The sequence below is a fragment of the Mirounga leonina genome, unplaced genomic scaffold (genome assembly GCF_011800145.1).
Source record: "Mirounga leonina isolate KUSES-001 unplaced genomic scaffold, KU_Mleo_1.0 Mir_366, whole genome shotgun sequence".
NCBI lineage: Eukaryota > Metazoa > Chordata > Mammalia > Carnivora > Phocidae > Mirounga > Mirounga leonina.
In genome coordinates, this window is record NW_023270709.1 from 9,800,207 (window position 1) to 9,819,172 (window position 18,966).

Here is an 18,966-nt window from a genome sequence, read left to right on the forward strand (position 1 = left end):
CCTTCCCGGGCCTTTCCCTATAGGCGGTTCCAGTCACGTGGCGGCCTGGTCCCGCCCACAGCTCCCAGAGGCCCGCGCGCGGCGCCGCCGGTTCGGCTGCTCTTTTCTGGCGGGTCGGGCGCGGCCATGGAGGGCGAGCCGCCCCCGGTGGAGGAACGGCGGCGGCTGCAGCAGGAGCTTAGCGGGTTCGTGGAGAGCTGCTGCCGGACGCTGGAGGAGGTGACGGCGTCCCTGGGCTGGAGCCTGGATCGGCTGGACCCCGGGGAGGAGGCGGCAGAGGTGAATGGGGGCTTGCGCGCCGGGTCCTTTTGGGGGCCCTCAGCCTGCGGTCTTCTGTGGCGGGGGAGGAATCCGCGTGGGAGCCCCCGCCCGTCTGCAGAGCCGTGGTGGGCGCCGGGGACCCGGCCTGGGGCGCCCTTGACGCCTGCGGGCCTCGGGTGGGGCGCGCGGGGGGCCTTCGGAGCGCTCGGCGCCCGCCGCTCCTTCCGCGGAACTTCGGTTCGGGGAGAAGGTAAAACTGCGGTGGGTGAGGAGGGGTGGCAGGTCTGGGGTTTATTAGAAAATAGGTGAATCGGCCTCAGAGTGCTGCTAGCAGACGTGTTGCCCGTTTGCTTTGTCATCTGTCACATGGATACAGCAGTTGCACCAGATTCGGCGTCAAGAGAGCTTGGGAGTTCAGTTCTCCTTTTTCCGCCTTAAAATTCTACACTTCTGACGGGGACAGCATTGATTCTAGGATTATTAGAGGGTATCACTGAGAGATGGTGACTAACAACTCTTTTGAACATTAGAATTGCTTTAAAAAAAATGTAGGTAGGGGCGCCTGGGTGGCTCAGTTGTTAAGCGTCTGCCTTCGGCTCAGGTCATGGTCCCAGGGTCCTGGGATCGAGCCCCGCATCGGGCTCCCTGCTCAGCGGGAGGCCCGCTTCTCCCTCTCCCACTCCCCCTGCTTGAGTTCCCTCTCTCGCTGCCTCTCTCTCTGTCAAATAAATAAATAAAATCTTTAAAAAAAAAAAAAAAAGAATTTAATTTGCACCCAGAGTGGAAGTGACCATTCTTCCACGTTACTTGAAATTTAACTTTTAGGGGCGCCTGGGTGGCTCAGTCGTTAAGCATCTGCCTTCGGCTCAGGTCATGATCCCAGGGTCCTGGGATCGAGCCCCGCATCAGGCTCCCTGCTCAGCGGGAAGCCTGCTTCTCCCTCTCCCACTCCCCCTGCTTGAGTTCCCTCTCTAGCTGTCTTTCTCTCTGTCAAATAAATAAAATCTTTAAAAAAAAATGTAGGTAGGTGTATTAGAATGAACAATCCTGATTTTTTTGGTTTGTTCATTTGGGGGGATGGGGAAGAGAAGCGCTTCAGTGTGGGATAATTCATGATCTCTAATGCTCTTTCTGGGTTCATCACGCAGTAATAATTTCTCCCAGGTTTAGATTACATGCCTGATTCCCTGAAGACACCTAAGGCATATTTGATTTATACACAAACAATTCACATTTATTGTGTTAAAGGCGTCGTGGAAATTTTAAAATTTGTTTAGAGCGGTGTTTGAAGCTGTGAATTCTATTGAGTGGGGCCTACCATGCCCTTAACACTGTTTACTCAGCATCGTAATAACCTGAAATTTCTCGTATTAACACTTAAATGGCACTTTGCTTATGCCACTGACTATACCTTAGTTACCTCGTTTAATACTTACAAGTACCGAATGAGTACTGTTAGCCACATTTTATAAATGAGAGGACAAACCCAGAGAGGTGGTAATTTGCCCAAGGACACACTGCTCGTAAATAGCAATTGGGATTTTGAACCTGGGCATTCTGGCTCCTGAGAATCTCTGTGTTTAATTGCTATGCTGCCTCTCTAAAACTTCTTTGTAAAATTCCAAAATTATGACAAATAGCTGTGAGTGTACATCAAAATGTTACAGAACCAACGTCTGATATTCAAGAGAGTGACTAGTTTCAAAATCCCGGTACGTGACATCCATCATTCCTGGAATAGGTGCGGTCCACATAGTTAACGAAGCCTCGCTTTTCTGCTAGAGTGTTTTAATACTGAAGTTTAGTGAACAGCAGTCACAGGTTCTAACACAGAGCTTGCCGTCTGGTTGTAGTTGAGGGGAAATCCAGAGAAATCAGCCTACATTATAATGTGATAAAGTCTGTGAAGGGTGGAATAGCTGTTTATTATAGGCTCTGGTAGGACAGTAGAGACTTCCTGGATAAAGTGAATTCTAAGCTGGTAACAGTGGCTGAATTAGCTAGGTGAAGCATCAGCGGTAGGGGAAGTCCATACAAAAGGGTGTGACCAGATCAGGAAACCTAAGGTGGTTAAGGATAGATAGCCAAGCATAGGCTGTAGAGAAGAAGGGGACTGATGGTGGGAAGGATCCAGATCTTAAAGGTCCTTGTGTCAGCCGTATTAAAGAATCTGGATTTTTTTGTTGTTGTTTTTAAATGAGGGCAATGGGGAAGCATGGAAGTACTTTAAGCCAGACTATATCATCCTGTTTGCCTTTTAATAAACTAATAATTGGGGGCGCCTGGGTGGCTCAGTTGGTTAAGCGACTGCCTTCGGCTCAGGTCATGATCCTGGAGTCCCGGGATCGAGTCCCGCATTGGGCTTCCTGCTCAGCGGGGGTCTGCTTCTCCCTCTGACCCTCCCCCCTCTCATGTGCTCTCTCTCATTCTCTCTCTTTCAAATAAATAAATAAATAAATCTTTAAAAAAAATAAACTAATAATTGATTACATTTGAACACTTGCTATGTACCAGGCTCTGTTTGAATTGCTTTATGTGTATAAACTCATGTATAATTTATTTAATCTTCACAATAGCTCTGTGAGAAAAGTCCTATTATACCCATTTTATAGATAAGGAAACTGAGGCAAAGAAAGGTAAAATACCTTGACCAAGTTCATATAGTAAGTGGCAGACCTGGGATTCAGAGTAGCCACAGAGTGGAGAATGGGAAGGACAACAGGTCTAGAAGCAGAGCAGTTAGGCAATGGCTGTTGTAATCCAGGAGAACGATGCTGATGTCCCGAAGTGGGGAAGTAACAGTGAGGATGGATTATGTGGAGGGATTTCAGAGTTACTTAGGAGTAAAAAGGACTGGGTAATTGATTAGATGTCAATGACGAGGAAGAAGAGGTGATTTTCTGTGTGAGGAAATGGGACCTTTTATTGAAACTGGGAGACATAAGAGGAACATGTTTGGGGTCAGGTGACCATGAATATAATGAATTTATTTTTGTTATATTGAATTGTTAGGGTTTTTTTGTATAAGGTACTCAAAAGAGAACAAGGTCTAAAGATATAAATTTGGGGAGCCTTTTCTCTATAGTGAAAATTAAAGCCATGAGATTTTCCAGTCAGTGTATATCAAATGGCAAAAGGTCACTGGTTTGACTTATGTGAAGCATCAACATTTAAAGGGGTACAGGTAGAACAAGGAAGACATCTTGAGAGAAGACCAAGTAGAAGAACTAGAGAGGTAGAACATGAAGACTGTATCCGGATGACAGAAATGGACAATTGGATTGTGACCTTTGAAGAGTTCAAATGTTTTAAAGAGTCTGACATGTGTTTTGACACATTTTCTTTTTTTTTTTTTTTAAAGATTTTATTTATTTATTTGACAGAGAGAGAGATAGCGAGAGCAGGAACACAAGCAGGGGGAGTGGGAGAGGGAGAAGCAGGCTTCCCGCCGAGCAGGGAGCCCGATGTGGGGCTCGATCCCAGGACCCTGGGATCATGACCTGAGCCGAAGGCAGAGCTTAACGACTGAGCCACCCAGGCGCCCCTGACACATTTTCTTTAGCAAGAAGATTGTTAGTGACCTACTGACTGGTAGTTTGTAAACAAATCGTTTAAAGTGTTGGGCTTTGAAGCGGTGGAGAGGGGACTATAAAGGAGAGAGAGATTGAGGGAAGTTTTTTGGTTTTTTTTGTTTTAATTTGCACGTACATCACACGGGGTTGGGAAAGAGGCCTCCAGAAAGGAGATAAATGGATAGTACTACTTAATCAAGTAGTAAACATTTAATGGTATAATCATTTGAATATTATGTTCCCGTGGGGTGCCTGGGTGGCTCAGTTGGTTAAGTGTCTGACTCTTGGTTTTGCTTCAGCTCAGGATCTCATGGGTCTTGGGGGCCAGCCCCACCTGGGTTCAGTGCTCAGCAGGGAGTTCGCTTGAGATTCTCTCCCTCTGCCCTGCACATGTGCTGTCTTTCTCTCTCTCACATAAATAAATCTTTTAAAAAACAAATGTTTCTTTTTTCTTTGCTTCTCTTTCTTTTTTATAGGATGAAGTTGTGATATGTCCCTATGATTCCAATCATCACATGCCTAAATCATCTTTAGCAAAGCACATGGTGTCTTGCAGATTGAGGAAACTGGGCTATACCAAAGAAGAAGAGGTACCATATATTTATGATGTATATGTCATGTAATTCATGCGTGAATAAATTCAGAATATTTGGAAGGTATAGTGTAAAGTTTTCTGACATAAAATACTAGTCATTTGTGAGGTAGAATGGTATTTGCCTAATTGCGCAAATTTTTGTAAGAAATATTTAAGTGATAGTAATCTCTTGTTGGTTCATGTCAAATCTTAAAATAGTCAATTATTGGTTACTCACGAATACTAACTTTTTTGTTTTTACTGTTTAGGATCAAATGTATAATTCTGATTTTTTCTATGAGAATGTGAAGATACCTTCAATTACTCTAAGTAAGTATTAATTTAATAGATTATAATTTAAAAATAGTATAGGCATTGATATTTCATTTTTGAATTATCAAAAGAATGGACTTTATAAGTGTGCTTGTGATTAAGAAAGACATTTCGTACCTTAAGAGAATGTAGGATTAATTAATGTACAGTGAAACTAGTTTGCTTAATCTGGAATTTAGAGACCAGGCTTACATTAATAGGCAGTGAAAACCTCCAAAGCTTTGTACAGTAAGACAGATACCTTCTTTCTTGAATATAACAAAAATCTGGCCATACAACACAGTTTACAAACTGAGGATGGAAATGTGTTCCAAGTGTTCACAGCATATGTGGAGGTTAAAATTCCAGGCTCTGGAATCAATGCCCTGATTCAACTCCTGGTTTTGTCACTAGTAGATTTGTGACTTTTAGCAAGTAGTTATACCTTTTTGTTGCTTACATTTCTTCGTAAAATGGGGGATGATGATAATAGCACTTTTGTGAGGATTAAATGATATAGTATATGTAAAATGCTTAGAATAGTCCCTGACACTTAGCTGGATTCAAAACATGGTAGCTGTTATTAGTTGCTAAAATTTGCAGCAGCTACTGCAGCATGCCTGATGATAACGTTTTCTAAACTACCTGAAATCTAGTTACTCACTGGGCTCTAGCTAGATCTGAAAGAATTCTGCATTCAGATTACCTAGGCAGCAGTGTAGGTTTTTTCCACTTTTCAGATTCTGGAGGTTTGTCAGTGTGCCCAAAGAGCTTGGATTGGAAACAAGTTAATAATTTGATTGTGGACACTGATGATTCATATTGTATTTATGGGTGCTTTTTTTTGACAGATAAGGACTCACAATTCCAGATAATTAAACAGGCTAGAACTGCAGTTGGAAAAGATGGTGATTGTTATAGTCAAAGTAAGTGGCATCATAGTTTGAGCTAATTAATGATTTAAACTATTTTTGTCCCATAAGCATTTGTTACTAATTTTTAAGAAAAATCTTGTGGAAACAGTTGCATGGGAAAAGTTACATTTTATATTTAACACTAGACCAATGTGTTTGGTGTCAGCTTCATTTGGTAGATATTTTCTGCTCAAATACAGCAGAGATTCTTTCTTCATAGCTCTTTTATGTATTCATTTCTCTTTCATAAAGCATTGACATAGGCTGGACAACTATTTTCCCTTCCATATTAGGTGAAGAAATAGAGGCACACAAAAATTGATTCACACTTCTTTGCTAGGGGCTTAGTAATAGCCACAGTGGATTGAGAACCAAATTTTGGATTTGGTATATACTCTGAACTGAGTTATTCTGTTTTCTGATAGAAACTACATTTCAGTGGAATTTATGGACTAGGAATCACTGATCAAATATATTCATTATTATCTCTTATAATTAAGTCGAAGAATACCACAAACTTCAAATTTGTACCTACTCACTGCTTGCTATTATTAGTACTGTTCTTTGTTCTGGTTTGTGTAAGCCTCCTTTAAAGAAAGAAACTAGTTGCTTGGCCTGGTACAAATGACAGTTTTTCTGAGGGGTTTTGTTTCCTTGTCTGTAGTATAAAACTGTCTTGTATTGTTGTTTGGGGTAACGGAGATAATTAATGCTAAACTAGCCCGGGCTCTAATAATTGGCTGCTTATGTCTAAGCAATTTAATTTCTAAGCACGTTAATGTATAGAAAGCGATATAAAGATAATGAAATGGGTGAGAATTTTATATATGTAATTTAGAGAATGTTCTCAAGGTTTTTTTTATTTATATGGCTAAGTAATAAGGTAGATTTGGACCTTGAGTTTAGTTCTTTACAAAAGCAAAGAATTACTTTGAATAAATAGTTCCTTCAGTAGAAAGTTAAGAGGAACTTTTATTTTGTTTTGGCACTCTCTTAAACTAAGATTTACCTTGAGAATTTTGTTATATGATCTGTGACCCTCTTTTTAAAACTTTTTTTCATCTTGTATAGAGTTCTACAGTTTCTCAATGGACCTTATTTTTGTGGCCCACTTTTGTCTAGACATTTTAAGATCTTATAGCCCAGAACAAGAATCTCTTTTACTATCTTACTGATTTATTTACTTTGAAGGAAGAATGACTAACATGAGCAATTTTACATTTTCCATTTAATTAATATTTTGTTTGTCATGTACTAAATTATAAGTTTTTGATGAGTTATATTTATGTTTCCATTTCATCACTCATACCAGGTCTCCACTCAGTGTATAGAATTCTCAATTCATTAACCTTTGTGAAAGCTTGAAACAACCATTAGATCTACTTACTTATTTTCAGATATAATTACCTTGGTTAATTTTATAACCAAGATGCTAATTTTAATCATAAACAGTCATTTTATGTTTAGCGGTTTATCTTTTTCCTTCAGTATTATTTGCTGTACTTCAGTTTCATGACATATATTTGAATCATGGCCATGATTTGAAGATCAGTGCATTATACTAAAGAACCCTCAAGAGACCCAAGTAGAATGGTTCTAGGCCTAATCTGTTCTTACCACTTGTGAGACTTGGGCAAGTCATTTTTACCTCCATGGGCCTTAACTTCTTTTTCTATGATGTTTGGAAATTGACTCTGTATGAATTCTCTGTAAAATTCTGAATTTGTAGCTTTGAACCAGTACTTTTTATGAATATTTAATATTATATGTCATATGTTTAAGATGCTCTGTCGTGGCAAAGGTGACTAAAAAGAAAGGATCAGAGTTACTAAAAAGCTAGGTTAGAGTTTCAGTTTGGGTGATGAAAAAGTTCTGGAGATGGAAAGAGGTGATGGTTGCAAAACACTGTAATGTACTTAATGCCACTGAGCTGTACACTTAAAAATGGTTAAATGGTACATTTTATGTAATGTATATTTTACCACAGTTTTAAAAAAGCTACTACAAAAAAAGTAGAGGATCACAGAATTTAATATGATTACAGCACATTCAGATATACTTTTAAATCATATAGAAGCTTATGTTTGAAAATTTACTTTTTATGGAAATGTCAGCTTATTTGTGTTTATCCTTTTTTTTTTTTTTTGTCGGAAATATCTATGTTCTCAATGATTTGAATGCAGTTTGTTGTTTAACTTTTCCTGTACTTTTTCTTTTTCAGTAATTGGGGTGAGTATAAAGAGGAATTAGGAACCTGAATATACTCCTTATTTAAAGATATGCAGTATCCTTTTTGCAAATGATATCCTTTTAAAAGTATCACTCAAATTTCTAAACTTCATCTTAACCACTGTCACAATATTATAGTCTTTGGAATTTTAGTTGAATTTCAAGGAATTTAAGTATCAATCTTGACCATACAGAAATTTAAGATGAATAAAGACAACTCCAGAATATTTTAAGGAGGAAATTATATTTCTTTGTCTAAAAGTAACAGGCAAAGGTTTATGTGGAGCTTGTTTATAATGTATCAGTGTTTTCTAATCTTTGTATTTTTCTCCCAGCTTTTTATAGCCTATATTCAAAGGAATTAGGCTTGTCAAAGCTAACTCATTTTTATAGTACCAAGTTAAATGTTTTAATACCTGCCTGCATAAAAAGGCTTTTCCTACTGTCTACTAGAATTAGAGTGAAATTGATTGACTTGAAAGGAAGCCCTTCTCCACTAATTCAGAACCCTTCGACTAATACAAATGACCATGTATTGTTATCCATGGCTATTCATGAACTCATATTCAATGTGGCACTCCTCTTAATTTGTAGACAAATGTAAAGTCACCTCTTTTTTTTGTGTTGTAGTGCTTAGTTCATAGTTTGCTCTTATTTTAATTTTTCTTTTGCCTCTTTACCTAGGAAGCCAGTGAGGTTAGATTTATCAAATAAAAGTATCTGGGAAGAGCTACTGATCTTATCTTGTTCTGTGAACCAGAGTTATTATTTTAGGGTAACCTAGGAAACATTAGTGGCTCCTGTTCATTGTTTGCATCAGTGAATAATGAAGGTTAGAAAGAATTGTTTTAAAACAATTGCTTTATTTACAGTTACAATAATTTTTTTATTTCTTTGAGAAAATTTGAATCTCAAAACAAAAATTTTCTTCAGTGTTTAATAAACATCATATCAAGGTATTGTATTTACTTTCTTTCATTAATGAGCAGATTTTAGAAAGTTCTGTGACTTTTGGGGGGGCACTCCTGTTAACTTTTAAAATTAATTCGGTTATGCCAAAATGCTTCTTCAGAAAATTAAAAATTTAGTCTCAGTTTAATCTCTCTCTGGTCTGGGAAAGTTTGGGGTTTCTGCTACTTAAGTAATTGTGTTTTGGTCCCTAGCTCTGAGTCATTGTACAAGTGGGGTATATTTTGAATAATGAACACCTAACTTGATGTCTCATATAAAAAAGACATTTTTTACCCATTTTTCATATTTCCATAATTTATTTTCAGAGGGACTACAATGTGTATTACCTCTTGAAAGCGATTTTCCCCCAGCTTTTATGGGGAAAAGCATATAAACAGAAAGAAAGTTAATAATCTACTTCTATAATATTGGTAGCCTTTCAAAAATTGTTACCCAGAATGTTTTCTTATGAGCAAATTATCTCATGGTTATTACTGCCTGCCTTCATGGGATCTGTCCTAACATTGTTGGAGAAAATAGTAAACATCCACATCCTTTCTGTGGATATAGCATTGAGGATAAAATCACTGTTTACCATTTATCACATGGATATTTTGTATATTAAGGGATTACTATGAAAACAACTGTGTTAATGTTGCATTATTACAGCGCATGTTTAAAGATAAGGAGATTTTAAGTCCACAATGCTTCATGTATTTTTTATTCTTGTGGTTTTATTTTTACTTTAGGGATTTATTCTTCATTACCTGTTGAAGTTCCTCTGAATCACAAACGGTGTGTTTGTGATTTAACCCAAGCTGATCGTCTTGCCCTCTATGATTTTGTAATGGAGGAGACGAAGAAAAAGCGCTCTGATTCACAGATTATTGAAAATGACAGTGATCTCTTTGTAGACTTGGCTGCCAAAGTCAATCAAGGTTTGAGACGAATGTCATAATTTTATATTTCTTAATTGTCATTTCATTCTTTGTGTGTTACTAAGATTTAGTTGTCAGACCACTTTGAATTGGAATAGGATGGTTTTGCATTATCTGATATTCACATACATGTTAAGATATTTACTCCGTGCATGAAATTTTGCTCTCTGACTTACATTAAGCGTACCTTCCTTCTGTAAGATTGTTACAGCTGTGCTGGTCCTTTAATCTTTGTACTTAACAATCTTAGGTTCAACTAACGGTTAGAGAAAAGGAATGATATTAAACAGCCTATTTCTATAATATAGAATTTTTAGGATGTTTTTAGATGCAGGAAAACGTGTTGAAATACGGGACGATTGTGGTCTTTCTTCCTGCTAATTCATAAGAATTTAAAAGCTTCCAAGGATATAATAATTTTATTTTATTCTTTTATTAGATAATAGTCGAAAAAGTCCAAAATCTTACCTTGAAATCCTGGCAGAAGTGAGAGATTATAAAAGAAGACGCCAGTCCTATAGAGCTAAGAATGTTCACATAACCAAGAAATCGTATACTGAGGTAAGTTTTATATAATCTTTTAGAGCTTAGTTGAGAACAGAAATTTCCCTTAGAAGTTTTCTAAGTCTGCTGTATGGATTTCCACAGTTCCTTAGAGGTTATCTAAAAGAAGGTATCTTCAAGGCGGCCACACCTGATTTGTATTTGCTCCATTCCTTTCAGATCCACTGTGCCAGGCAAAGGCTTTTCAGGGTACAAAAATCTTATGTAAAGAGGCTGTACAATCTTAAAAAAATACCTGCTTTTGAGAAAGTAGCATTACATCATGATAAAAGCATAGATTTTGGCCTTAGACCTGTGTTAGAGTTTTGATCCTGCTGTTTATCATTGGCTGTTTGACTTGAACAACTTATTTGAGCATTTTAAGTATCAACATTTCTCATTTTATACATTTTATGTAGACTTTGTAGGGTTGTTGTAAGAATTGATTGAGAATGCATGTGGACACAGAAATTGGTCAACAGATAGCCTTTGTCTTTTCCTTACAGAAGTTTTAGCATGCTTTTATGCACTCTGTTAAATATTTGGGCTTAAAAAATATCTGGCACAAATTATTTATATATTAATCTCTTGATCTATATCTAGACTTATTTTCAGACTTCCTTTAGTGGATAGAGCTGATGAATTTTTTGGTACATGAATTACCTTGCCCAGACTCTACACATAATTTCCTCATTGAATCTCTAAATTCTTACCACATTATTTTCTTACTTCTCTCTATGTTTTCTAAGACTGTCCATAATCTGGCTTCATTTTATCGGATAGTTTCTTTTGGTTTAGTCAAGTATGTCTCTTAAACTATATCTGATTACACACATTTACTCTTGTCTTTGTATCCAAATGACATGTTGTTTGCTCACCTGAAAATGCTCTTTGTCGTGTCTCTTTTAAATCTTGATAAGTTTAAGGCCCACTGTCTCCATGAGGGGCTAGTTGACCCAGCCATTCACTGGTTGATTGCTTTTATGTTCTCTGTACCACATAGCTTAGTACTTAAATCTTATGCTGTTCTTTTTACAATTAAAGTATATGTTCTAGACTTAACTCTTGCAGTAGAGGTCTGGGACCATGTCATAACTACCTAAGTATTCTTACAGTCCCTCAAATACTTGATGGTTCATCAGTAGTTTCTTCTCTAGTTTCATTCCTTGTAATCAAGGGTAAGTGTTGCTGCTAGTGTTCTTCACAATTTTATGGTTAAGTTTTTATTATGGAAATATTCAAACATAGACTAAAGTGAATGGAATAGTCTAATGAACCCTTTTGTCCCTGTCACTCAGCCTCAACAATTATCAACATATGGCTTTGTCATTTTATTTATACTTACACTACCTCCTACTTTCTCCTTCCTCCACACTGATAATTTTGGAAGCAGATGCGAAATACCTTTCATCTGTAAAAACTTCAGTGTTTACAAATCTTTCAGTGATTTATCATATTTGTGGTCATGGCTTTTTCAACATCTTATCTCTTTCTAGCTTCATTCATATCCTCTATAATTTTTGTTTGCTTTGGACTAGAACCTAAACTTTGTCAAATTTTAGAAAAAAATTTATTACCTTCTATACTTACTATGCATAACACTGCTATTGGGTAGGTAAGGATAAATGGCACACAGCCCCCACCCACGAGGAGCTTAGTATAGTTTAACAAGTGAAACATCTTTCAAAATACAGATTGTGTTAAGTGCTAAAATAAAGTGAGATCAAAATATGTGGGAGAAAGGAGTGATTCTTTTTAAAAGATAAGATTGGTATAGGCTTTATAGAGAAGATAGCATTCGAAGGAAAGGGAGAAGCAGGAACAGTAAAGAATGTCTGTTCATAGGCCCTTTCCTATGTGGTGAACCTGGAAACTATCCAGTAACATTCGGGCCTCGTGGAGCTCATGTAGAGCTACTACTAGTCTGGAGTCATGTTGGGCTACTCTGGAAGTGCTAGAGCTGAGAGTGGGAATTTAGGTGTGTGTGTGACTCATGTCACATGTCTTAGATTTTCACAAGAGAATATGGTAGAGGAGGGGAAATGGTGGATAAGGATATTCCAGGTCGAAGGGCTAGCATTCCTAATATAAATATATAAAAGTGCAGGAGTTTTCCAGAGACCCATCAGTAATCCAAGGTGCCTAGAGCTTAGGGTTTTTGAACTATCCAGTAAGAGATAAGGCTGGTTTCAATTACATGATGTAGTAAAATCATGAAAGGTTTCAAAGGCTCTATTAAGGATTTTGGACATTGTTCCATTTTACTTTGGGAGCCTTTGAAAGTTTCCTTAAAGTGGGGAGAAACTCAGTCCTGAACTATGTAGTGTGTGTCTTTGAGATTGTCCCTTGTCCCCTGTACCTACTAACTATTTGTCTGTCTGTCTGTCTATCTATCTATCTATCTGAGAGAGATCACGAGCGGGGGGGTTGGGAGTGGGTAGAGGGAGAAGCAGACTTGCCACTGAGCAGAGACCCTGATGGAGGACTCGATCCCAGGACCCTGGGATCATGACCTGAGCTGAAGGCAGACGCTTAACTGACTGAGCCACCCAGGAACCCTTTTTTTTTTTTTAATTTAAATTCAGTTATCCCCTGTACCTTCTTAAAACATTTCCTAATTAGGGACGCCTGGGTGGCTCAGTTGGTTAAGCGGCTGCCTTCGGCTCAGGTCATGATCCCAGGGTCCTGGGATCGAGTCCCACATCGGGCTCCTTGCTCAGCAGGGAGCCTGCTTCTCCCTCTGCCTGCTTCTCCCCCTGCTTGTGTTCTGTCTCTCTCTCTGACAAATAAATAAATAAAATCTTTAAAAAAAAAAAAAAAACATTTCCTAATTAGGCATGAGGGAAGTGTAAGCTATTTTAGTTTCATCTGTGCCTCCCGGTTGAACAGCCCTATGCTCGACTGCATGGATAAATTGGAAAGAAAAAACTTCCAAGTGGCTCTTAGATGTAAGGGATTTATATAGTCTCTTAGAAAAGTATCTGTGAAGTGACTAGAATGTTTCATATTTTGTCATCTTGACTTAATTATAAAATTAAAAAAAATTTTATTTGTAAATAATCTCAAATATACAAATAAGTTGCAAAACTAAAAATAGTACAAAGAATTGAAAATCCTTTACCCAGATCACCTGTTGTTAACATTTTGTCCCATTTGCTTGTCATTTGTGCTCTCTATCTGTACATTTTTCTCTTTTGATCTCATTTTTTTCTAAACTATTTGAGAGTAAGTTACATACCCCATGATTTTTTGTTGCTAAATACTAAGTATATCTTAAGAATAGGGATAGTTTTCCTACCATAATCACAATATAGGGATTGACCAACAAGTTTATCAATAATTATTGTACTTTCATCTACCATTCATATTCCAGTTTGACCATTGACTTTTTTATGTTCTCCAAACTGCTCATGTCCCACAGTCCATTCTGTGATCCAAATATTTGGATGATTGTTAACAGTGATTTTTCTAGCTTTATATAATTTTTTGAAAAAATCTTATCTGAAATTGGGTGCTTATCTCTCCTGAGGTGATTCGTGATGTCATAAATGTGCACATGGAAGAACTCAGTAGTCATTGGCAAGAAGAGCAGGAAAGAGCAGAGGATGATGCTGAAAAGTATGTCATGGTGTTTACCGGTGAAAATATTCTCTTTTTAATCTGTTACATTATTATTTAACTAAATTTTAGCGTTTCCAAGACCATTAATAATAGCACACCATAATTCATTAAAATGCTTAAGTTGTTCTATGTTGTCATTGCTCAAGATTATTATAGCAGAGTTTTTCTGTTGACATTGCTCTTTGACAATTTTGGAGAGACAAATATATTAGTGAAATAGTAAAGAGGTAAAACATGTAAGAGCTATATTTCTTTGCCCTCTCATATAGAATATAAGTTTATACCTATTTATATCGACTCTATCATTGTTCTGATATAGAATATTCAACTTTAAGCTAGTTTGTCTGTGTGTTTGGTGGAGACTCGTGGTTAAAACTAACTGTTCTGTATTCCTATTCCTCCATTCCTATTCTCCATTCCTATTTCAGGAATGAAGAAAGGCGATCAGCTTCAGTAGATTCACGGCAGTCTGGTGGAAGTTATTTGGATGCTGAGTATTCACGACGTAGAAAGGATCGGAGTAGGAGCCCACATAAACGAAAAAGAAATAAAGATAAGGATAAAAACTGGGATTCGAGAAGAAGGAAAGACAGGTAAGTCTAACACTGCATCATCTGATGTTGAATTGTTTACTCTTGAAAAGTAGATAGATTCTTCTGTTGTAGACAATGTTGAGAAAATGGATTGTAAGAGTAAATTACAGTAAGGAGAGTAAGTTTTTGATGAGAATTCTTATCATTTGATTTCAGTTCAAGTAACCATAGCTCTGGTGGCATAGTTCTCTATATGCCTGATTCGATGTGGGTTTCCCTCTTTTACTCCTTGTTTCCTAGCCAGGACATAGGGAAGTAATGTCTAGGTAGGAAGTTAACTCTGTTAGCAAGGTGTTTGCCTACATCTCTTTTTTCTGCTCCTTCCTCCCTCCTTTTTCTTGTCATTTCTTTCTCCTGCTAATTCCTGAGTTAAAGAGTCTGTAGGGTCAGAGAGACATCCAAAGTTTAATGTCAAGTCAGTTTTGCCCTTGTTAACATCGCTGATAGAATTTTGACAGCTGGAGGGGCACCTGGGTGACTCAGTCGTTAGGCGTCTGTCTTCGGCTCAGGTCATGACCCTAGGATCAAGCCCCTCATCGGGCTCCCTGCTCCGTGGGAAGCCTGCTTCTCCCTCTCCCACTCCCCCTGCTTGTGTTCCCTCTCTTGCTGTGTCTCTCTCTGTCAAATAAATAAATAAAATCTTAAAAAAAAAAAAAAAGAATTTTGACAGCAGGAAAGATATGAACTAATACTAAAATAATAAATTTAAATCAATTGTGATCTATTCCAGTAGTCCAGCTGCTTATGGGGCATCTACCTGGATCTCAGTGTTAGGTCTCTAACTGAACTATCTCTTTTTCATACTGACCCTCTTTCCCCAGCATTCCTATTCTGGTTAATGGGATGACCATCATCTGTCCACCTAAGCCAGAAATCATGGAGTTATTTTAGTTGCTTCTTTTTTATTCCTACCCTCTGGTTAGTTCCTAATTGCTATCAGTTGTACCTGAAGATACCTTTACATGCACCTCCTCGTCTCTATCCTTACTGCTGTCCACCTGGGAAATGATAGTTTTCCTAATTGTTCTAACCACCTGTAAGCTTGTCCCATATGGAGTCATCCCTACTTTACTGCCTGAGTGAATTTTCACTCTTAAAATTCTTCAGGGGCAAAATCCACATTGTTGAGAATGGCTCCCAAGACCTCCAGGATCAGGGCTCTTGGCTCCCCATCCTTGTATTTTGCCACTACCCCATGAAATACTGAACTATGCTTTAGCTAGCCTAATTACTTACAGTTCCTCATCTATCCTGGGCCACATTTATGCCTTTCTGTGTCAGGTTCTGCTGCCTAATTTTTATTTTTTTAAAGCCTGCTTGGTCTTTTAAGACCCAGCTTAGTCATTTCCATGAAACCTCTTTTCACTCATTGAGGCAGATCTGACCTTTCCGATTTTGTCAGCACTCCGCCCACCATGTATATTTTATTGAACTTAAGTTATTACTCTCCCTCCTAGACTGAGCTCCTTGAAGGCAAGTCCATGTCTGATTTAGTAGTATACGCACAGTATTTGTCTAGTAACAGCTTCTCAAATGATATCTTGTCCCTCTCCGGGCCACTGGTGATCAGGAATTAGTAATGCTTTTTAATTTTGCTCATCTTACTGTCATTTAGTTCGTAGGTTTAAAGCTAGCTATGATTTAGTCCTCTTATAAAAATGAAGTATTTGCTTTGTAATCCCTTTTGATTCATATAATGAATGATATTTTGTAATAATTATACACAAATTAACTTAGTTATCAGAATTATTGTGCTTTTACTTCTTTCTGGTTTGTTAATGCTTCTTCCATTTGAGTAATTTTTGGCATCTCTGATCAATTTTTATTGACTTAAAGACGTTAGACAGCCTCAAATGTAAACATGAAATAATTTGCCTTTAAAGAGGATATATTTAGAGTTTAAATAGTATTAGTAGGAAATACTTCTCAAAAGTGCAGGGCTGATCTTTGATATCCACGCCTGAGGTGGAATGAATTGTATGGAGTTGATAGGAACCAGCATAAGGATATCAGACAATTTGTGAATTCTGTCTGTGACTTTAATATTTTATTTGGAATGAATTCTCTGGTCCTCATGTATATATATTCGAAGTTAATTTTATTTTTTTTATTTATTATTTTTTTTATTCTTATGTTAATCCCCATACATTACATCATTAGTTTTAGATGTAGCGTTCCATGATTCATTGTTTGTGCATAACACCCAGTGCTCCATGCAGAATGTGCCCTCCTCAATACCCACCACCAGGCTAACCCATCCTCCCACCCCCCTCCCCTCTAGAACCCTCAGTTTGTTTTTCAGAGTCCATCGTCTCTCGTGGTTCATCTACCCCTCCGATTTCCCCCGTCGAAGTTAATTTTAAAGCAAAACTCCAAAATGCAATTAAAAAAAAAAATCTCATTTTGCTTATCCCCCATTTTGTCCTTTAGTTTTAATGATTCATTTTCCATATTTACTCTTAAAAAAATTACTATTTGGGGCTTCTGGCTGTCTTAGTTGGTAGAGCATGTGACTCTTGATCTCGGGGTCATGATTTCAAGCTTCACATTGAGTGTAGAGCTTACTTAATTAAAAAAAAGTACTGAGGGGCGCCTGGGTGGCTCAGTCGCTAAGCGTCTACCTTTGGCTCAGGTCATGATGCCACGGTCCTGGGATCGAGTCCTGCATCGGGCTCCCTGCTCTGTGGGAAGCCTGCTTCTCCCTCTCCCACCCCCCCTGCTTGTGTTCCCTCTCTCACTGTCTCTCTCTGTCAAATAAATAAATAAAATCTTAAAAAAAAAAATATATGGAAACAGTTCTGAATGCATGTTTTAACTTGTTCTGAAGTACATTACTGGTGAATTACTATTTTAAAGTTCTGATATTAAAATGTCCATCATTTGTAATGGTTCTTTTTTTTTCACTTCTGTCATTTCAGGGATGGGGAAAGACATCATAGTCATAAAAGGAGAAAGCAAAAAATATAAATGAGGTATTTGTGCATGTATTAATTACACTTATGCCATGATAACCAGTATGACAACATTTTAATTACAATTGTTTTGAGTAGGAGAATGTTTGTATGACTTGTTTAGTGCTCAGGTCATTAATTTTCAGTATTTATGTTTCAAACCATGAGTACACTTTTATGTCCTATAAGTTTGTTTTACTTGTATTTTAATAGATGGTTGCTTCCTATTACAGATTTTGTTTCATTCTTTGTGATAATTTATGTATCAGAAAATTCTTTAATTAAAGTCAGTACTTAAACTATATAAATAATAAATGAATACATTCTCATTTTAAAAAGTTAAACCTTACCGCTAAGGTTAACGTCCCCTTGGAACACAACCTGTAATCCCTGTGGCCACCTCAGTAACTACTGACTTACCACTACACTAGTGAAATGTAATAGGGAAAAACAACCTAAATATCTGTCAGAAGGGGAATGGCCTGCTTAAATAAAATATGGTATAGTCATGTAATAGATTATTGTATTGGATTTAAAAGAAGTAAACTTTTTATTAACATGGATAGATCTCAGAAACATAATGCTAAGTGAAAATAGCAAACTGCAGAAAGATCTATACAAATTATATTTATGTACAATATAATACTGTACATTTTCTGTGACCATATATGTATGTAAATATATTTTTAAAGGTTCAGAAGGACCCATACCAAACCCGTAACAGTAATTATTTGGGGGAGGAGGTATAGATGGGAGAGATGAGGAATGAAAACCAGGATTGAGAGGGTGGTCGAAGAAAACTTTCGTGTTATCTACAATACATTAATTTTTTAAAGGTATTCATCTTTCACTTGTTAATTAAAAATAGATTTTAATTAAAATTAAAAGTATACTGTCATTTTCTTTTATGTAAATCATCTTTATTGAGGTACTGTTTTTATAAAAAAAAATGCACCCATATTAAGTATACATATCATTTAATTTTAACAGACTTACACCCCAGCCAATGAAGTCATCACCTTGATCAAGATAGAGAACATTTCTATCACCCCCAAAAATTCTCATATGCCCTTTTTACCGGTTTCTCTAGGCAACCACAGATCTGGTTTTTGTTGCTGTTGATTAGATGTATCTTTTTTAGAATTCATATAAATGGAATACTGTAATATGTACCTTCTTCCACTCCACGTATTTTTGAGATTGACCCATGTTTTGTGTGTCAATTGTCTCTCTTCCTTTTTGTTTGTATTATATTCTGTTGTATGATAGGTCCCTCAGGTGAAACTTGGCCAGTAAATGTTAATCATCTCCTGTCTAATAGCAATATCTTGAATCTTAGAAACTCAGGGTAAAGATTAAAAGGTGGGTTCCAAGTAGAAATGAAACTTTAATTATTTCAGTAAGTAACTGACCGTGACAGAAAGGTTGACTGGATTTAGATCAGATTGACTATTAGGCTTTAGGTATAAAAAACAGGTCTCAGATTTATAAGTTGGAAATCAACTGT

General features: G+C 37.2%; 1 protein-coding gene across 1 annotated transcript; it reads left to right on the plus strand.

Annotated features, from left to right (window-relative positions):
- The first annotated feature begins 84 nt into the window (after positions 1-84).
- Positions 85-18,334, plus strand: SNRNP48 (small nuclear ribonucleoprotein U11/U12 subunit 48). Its single transcript, XM_035030818.1, has 9 exons — positions 85-279; positions 4,310-4,423; positions 4,677-4,737; positions 5,571-5,645; positions 9,563-9,751; positions 10,191-10,312; positions 13,824-13,912; positions 14,344-14,508; positions 17,427-18,334. Exons 1-9 carry the CDS (start codon positions 127-129, stop codon positions 17,473-17,475), a joined length of 1,017 nt encoding a protein of 338 aa, XP_034886709.1. The 5' UTR covers positions 85-126; the 3' UTR covers positions 17,476-18,334.
- The last annotated feature ends 632 nt before the right edge of the window (positions 18,335-18,966 follow it).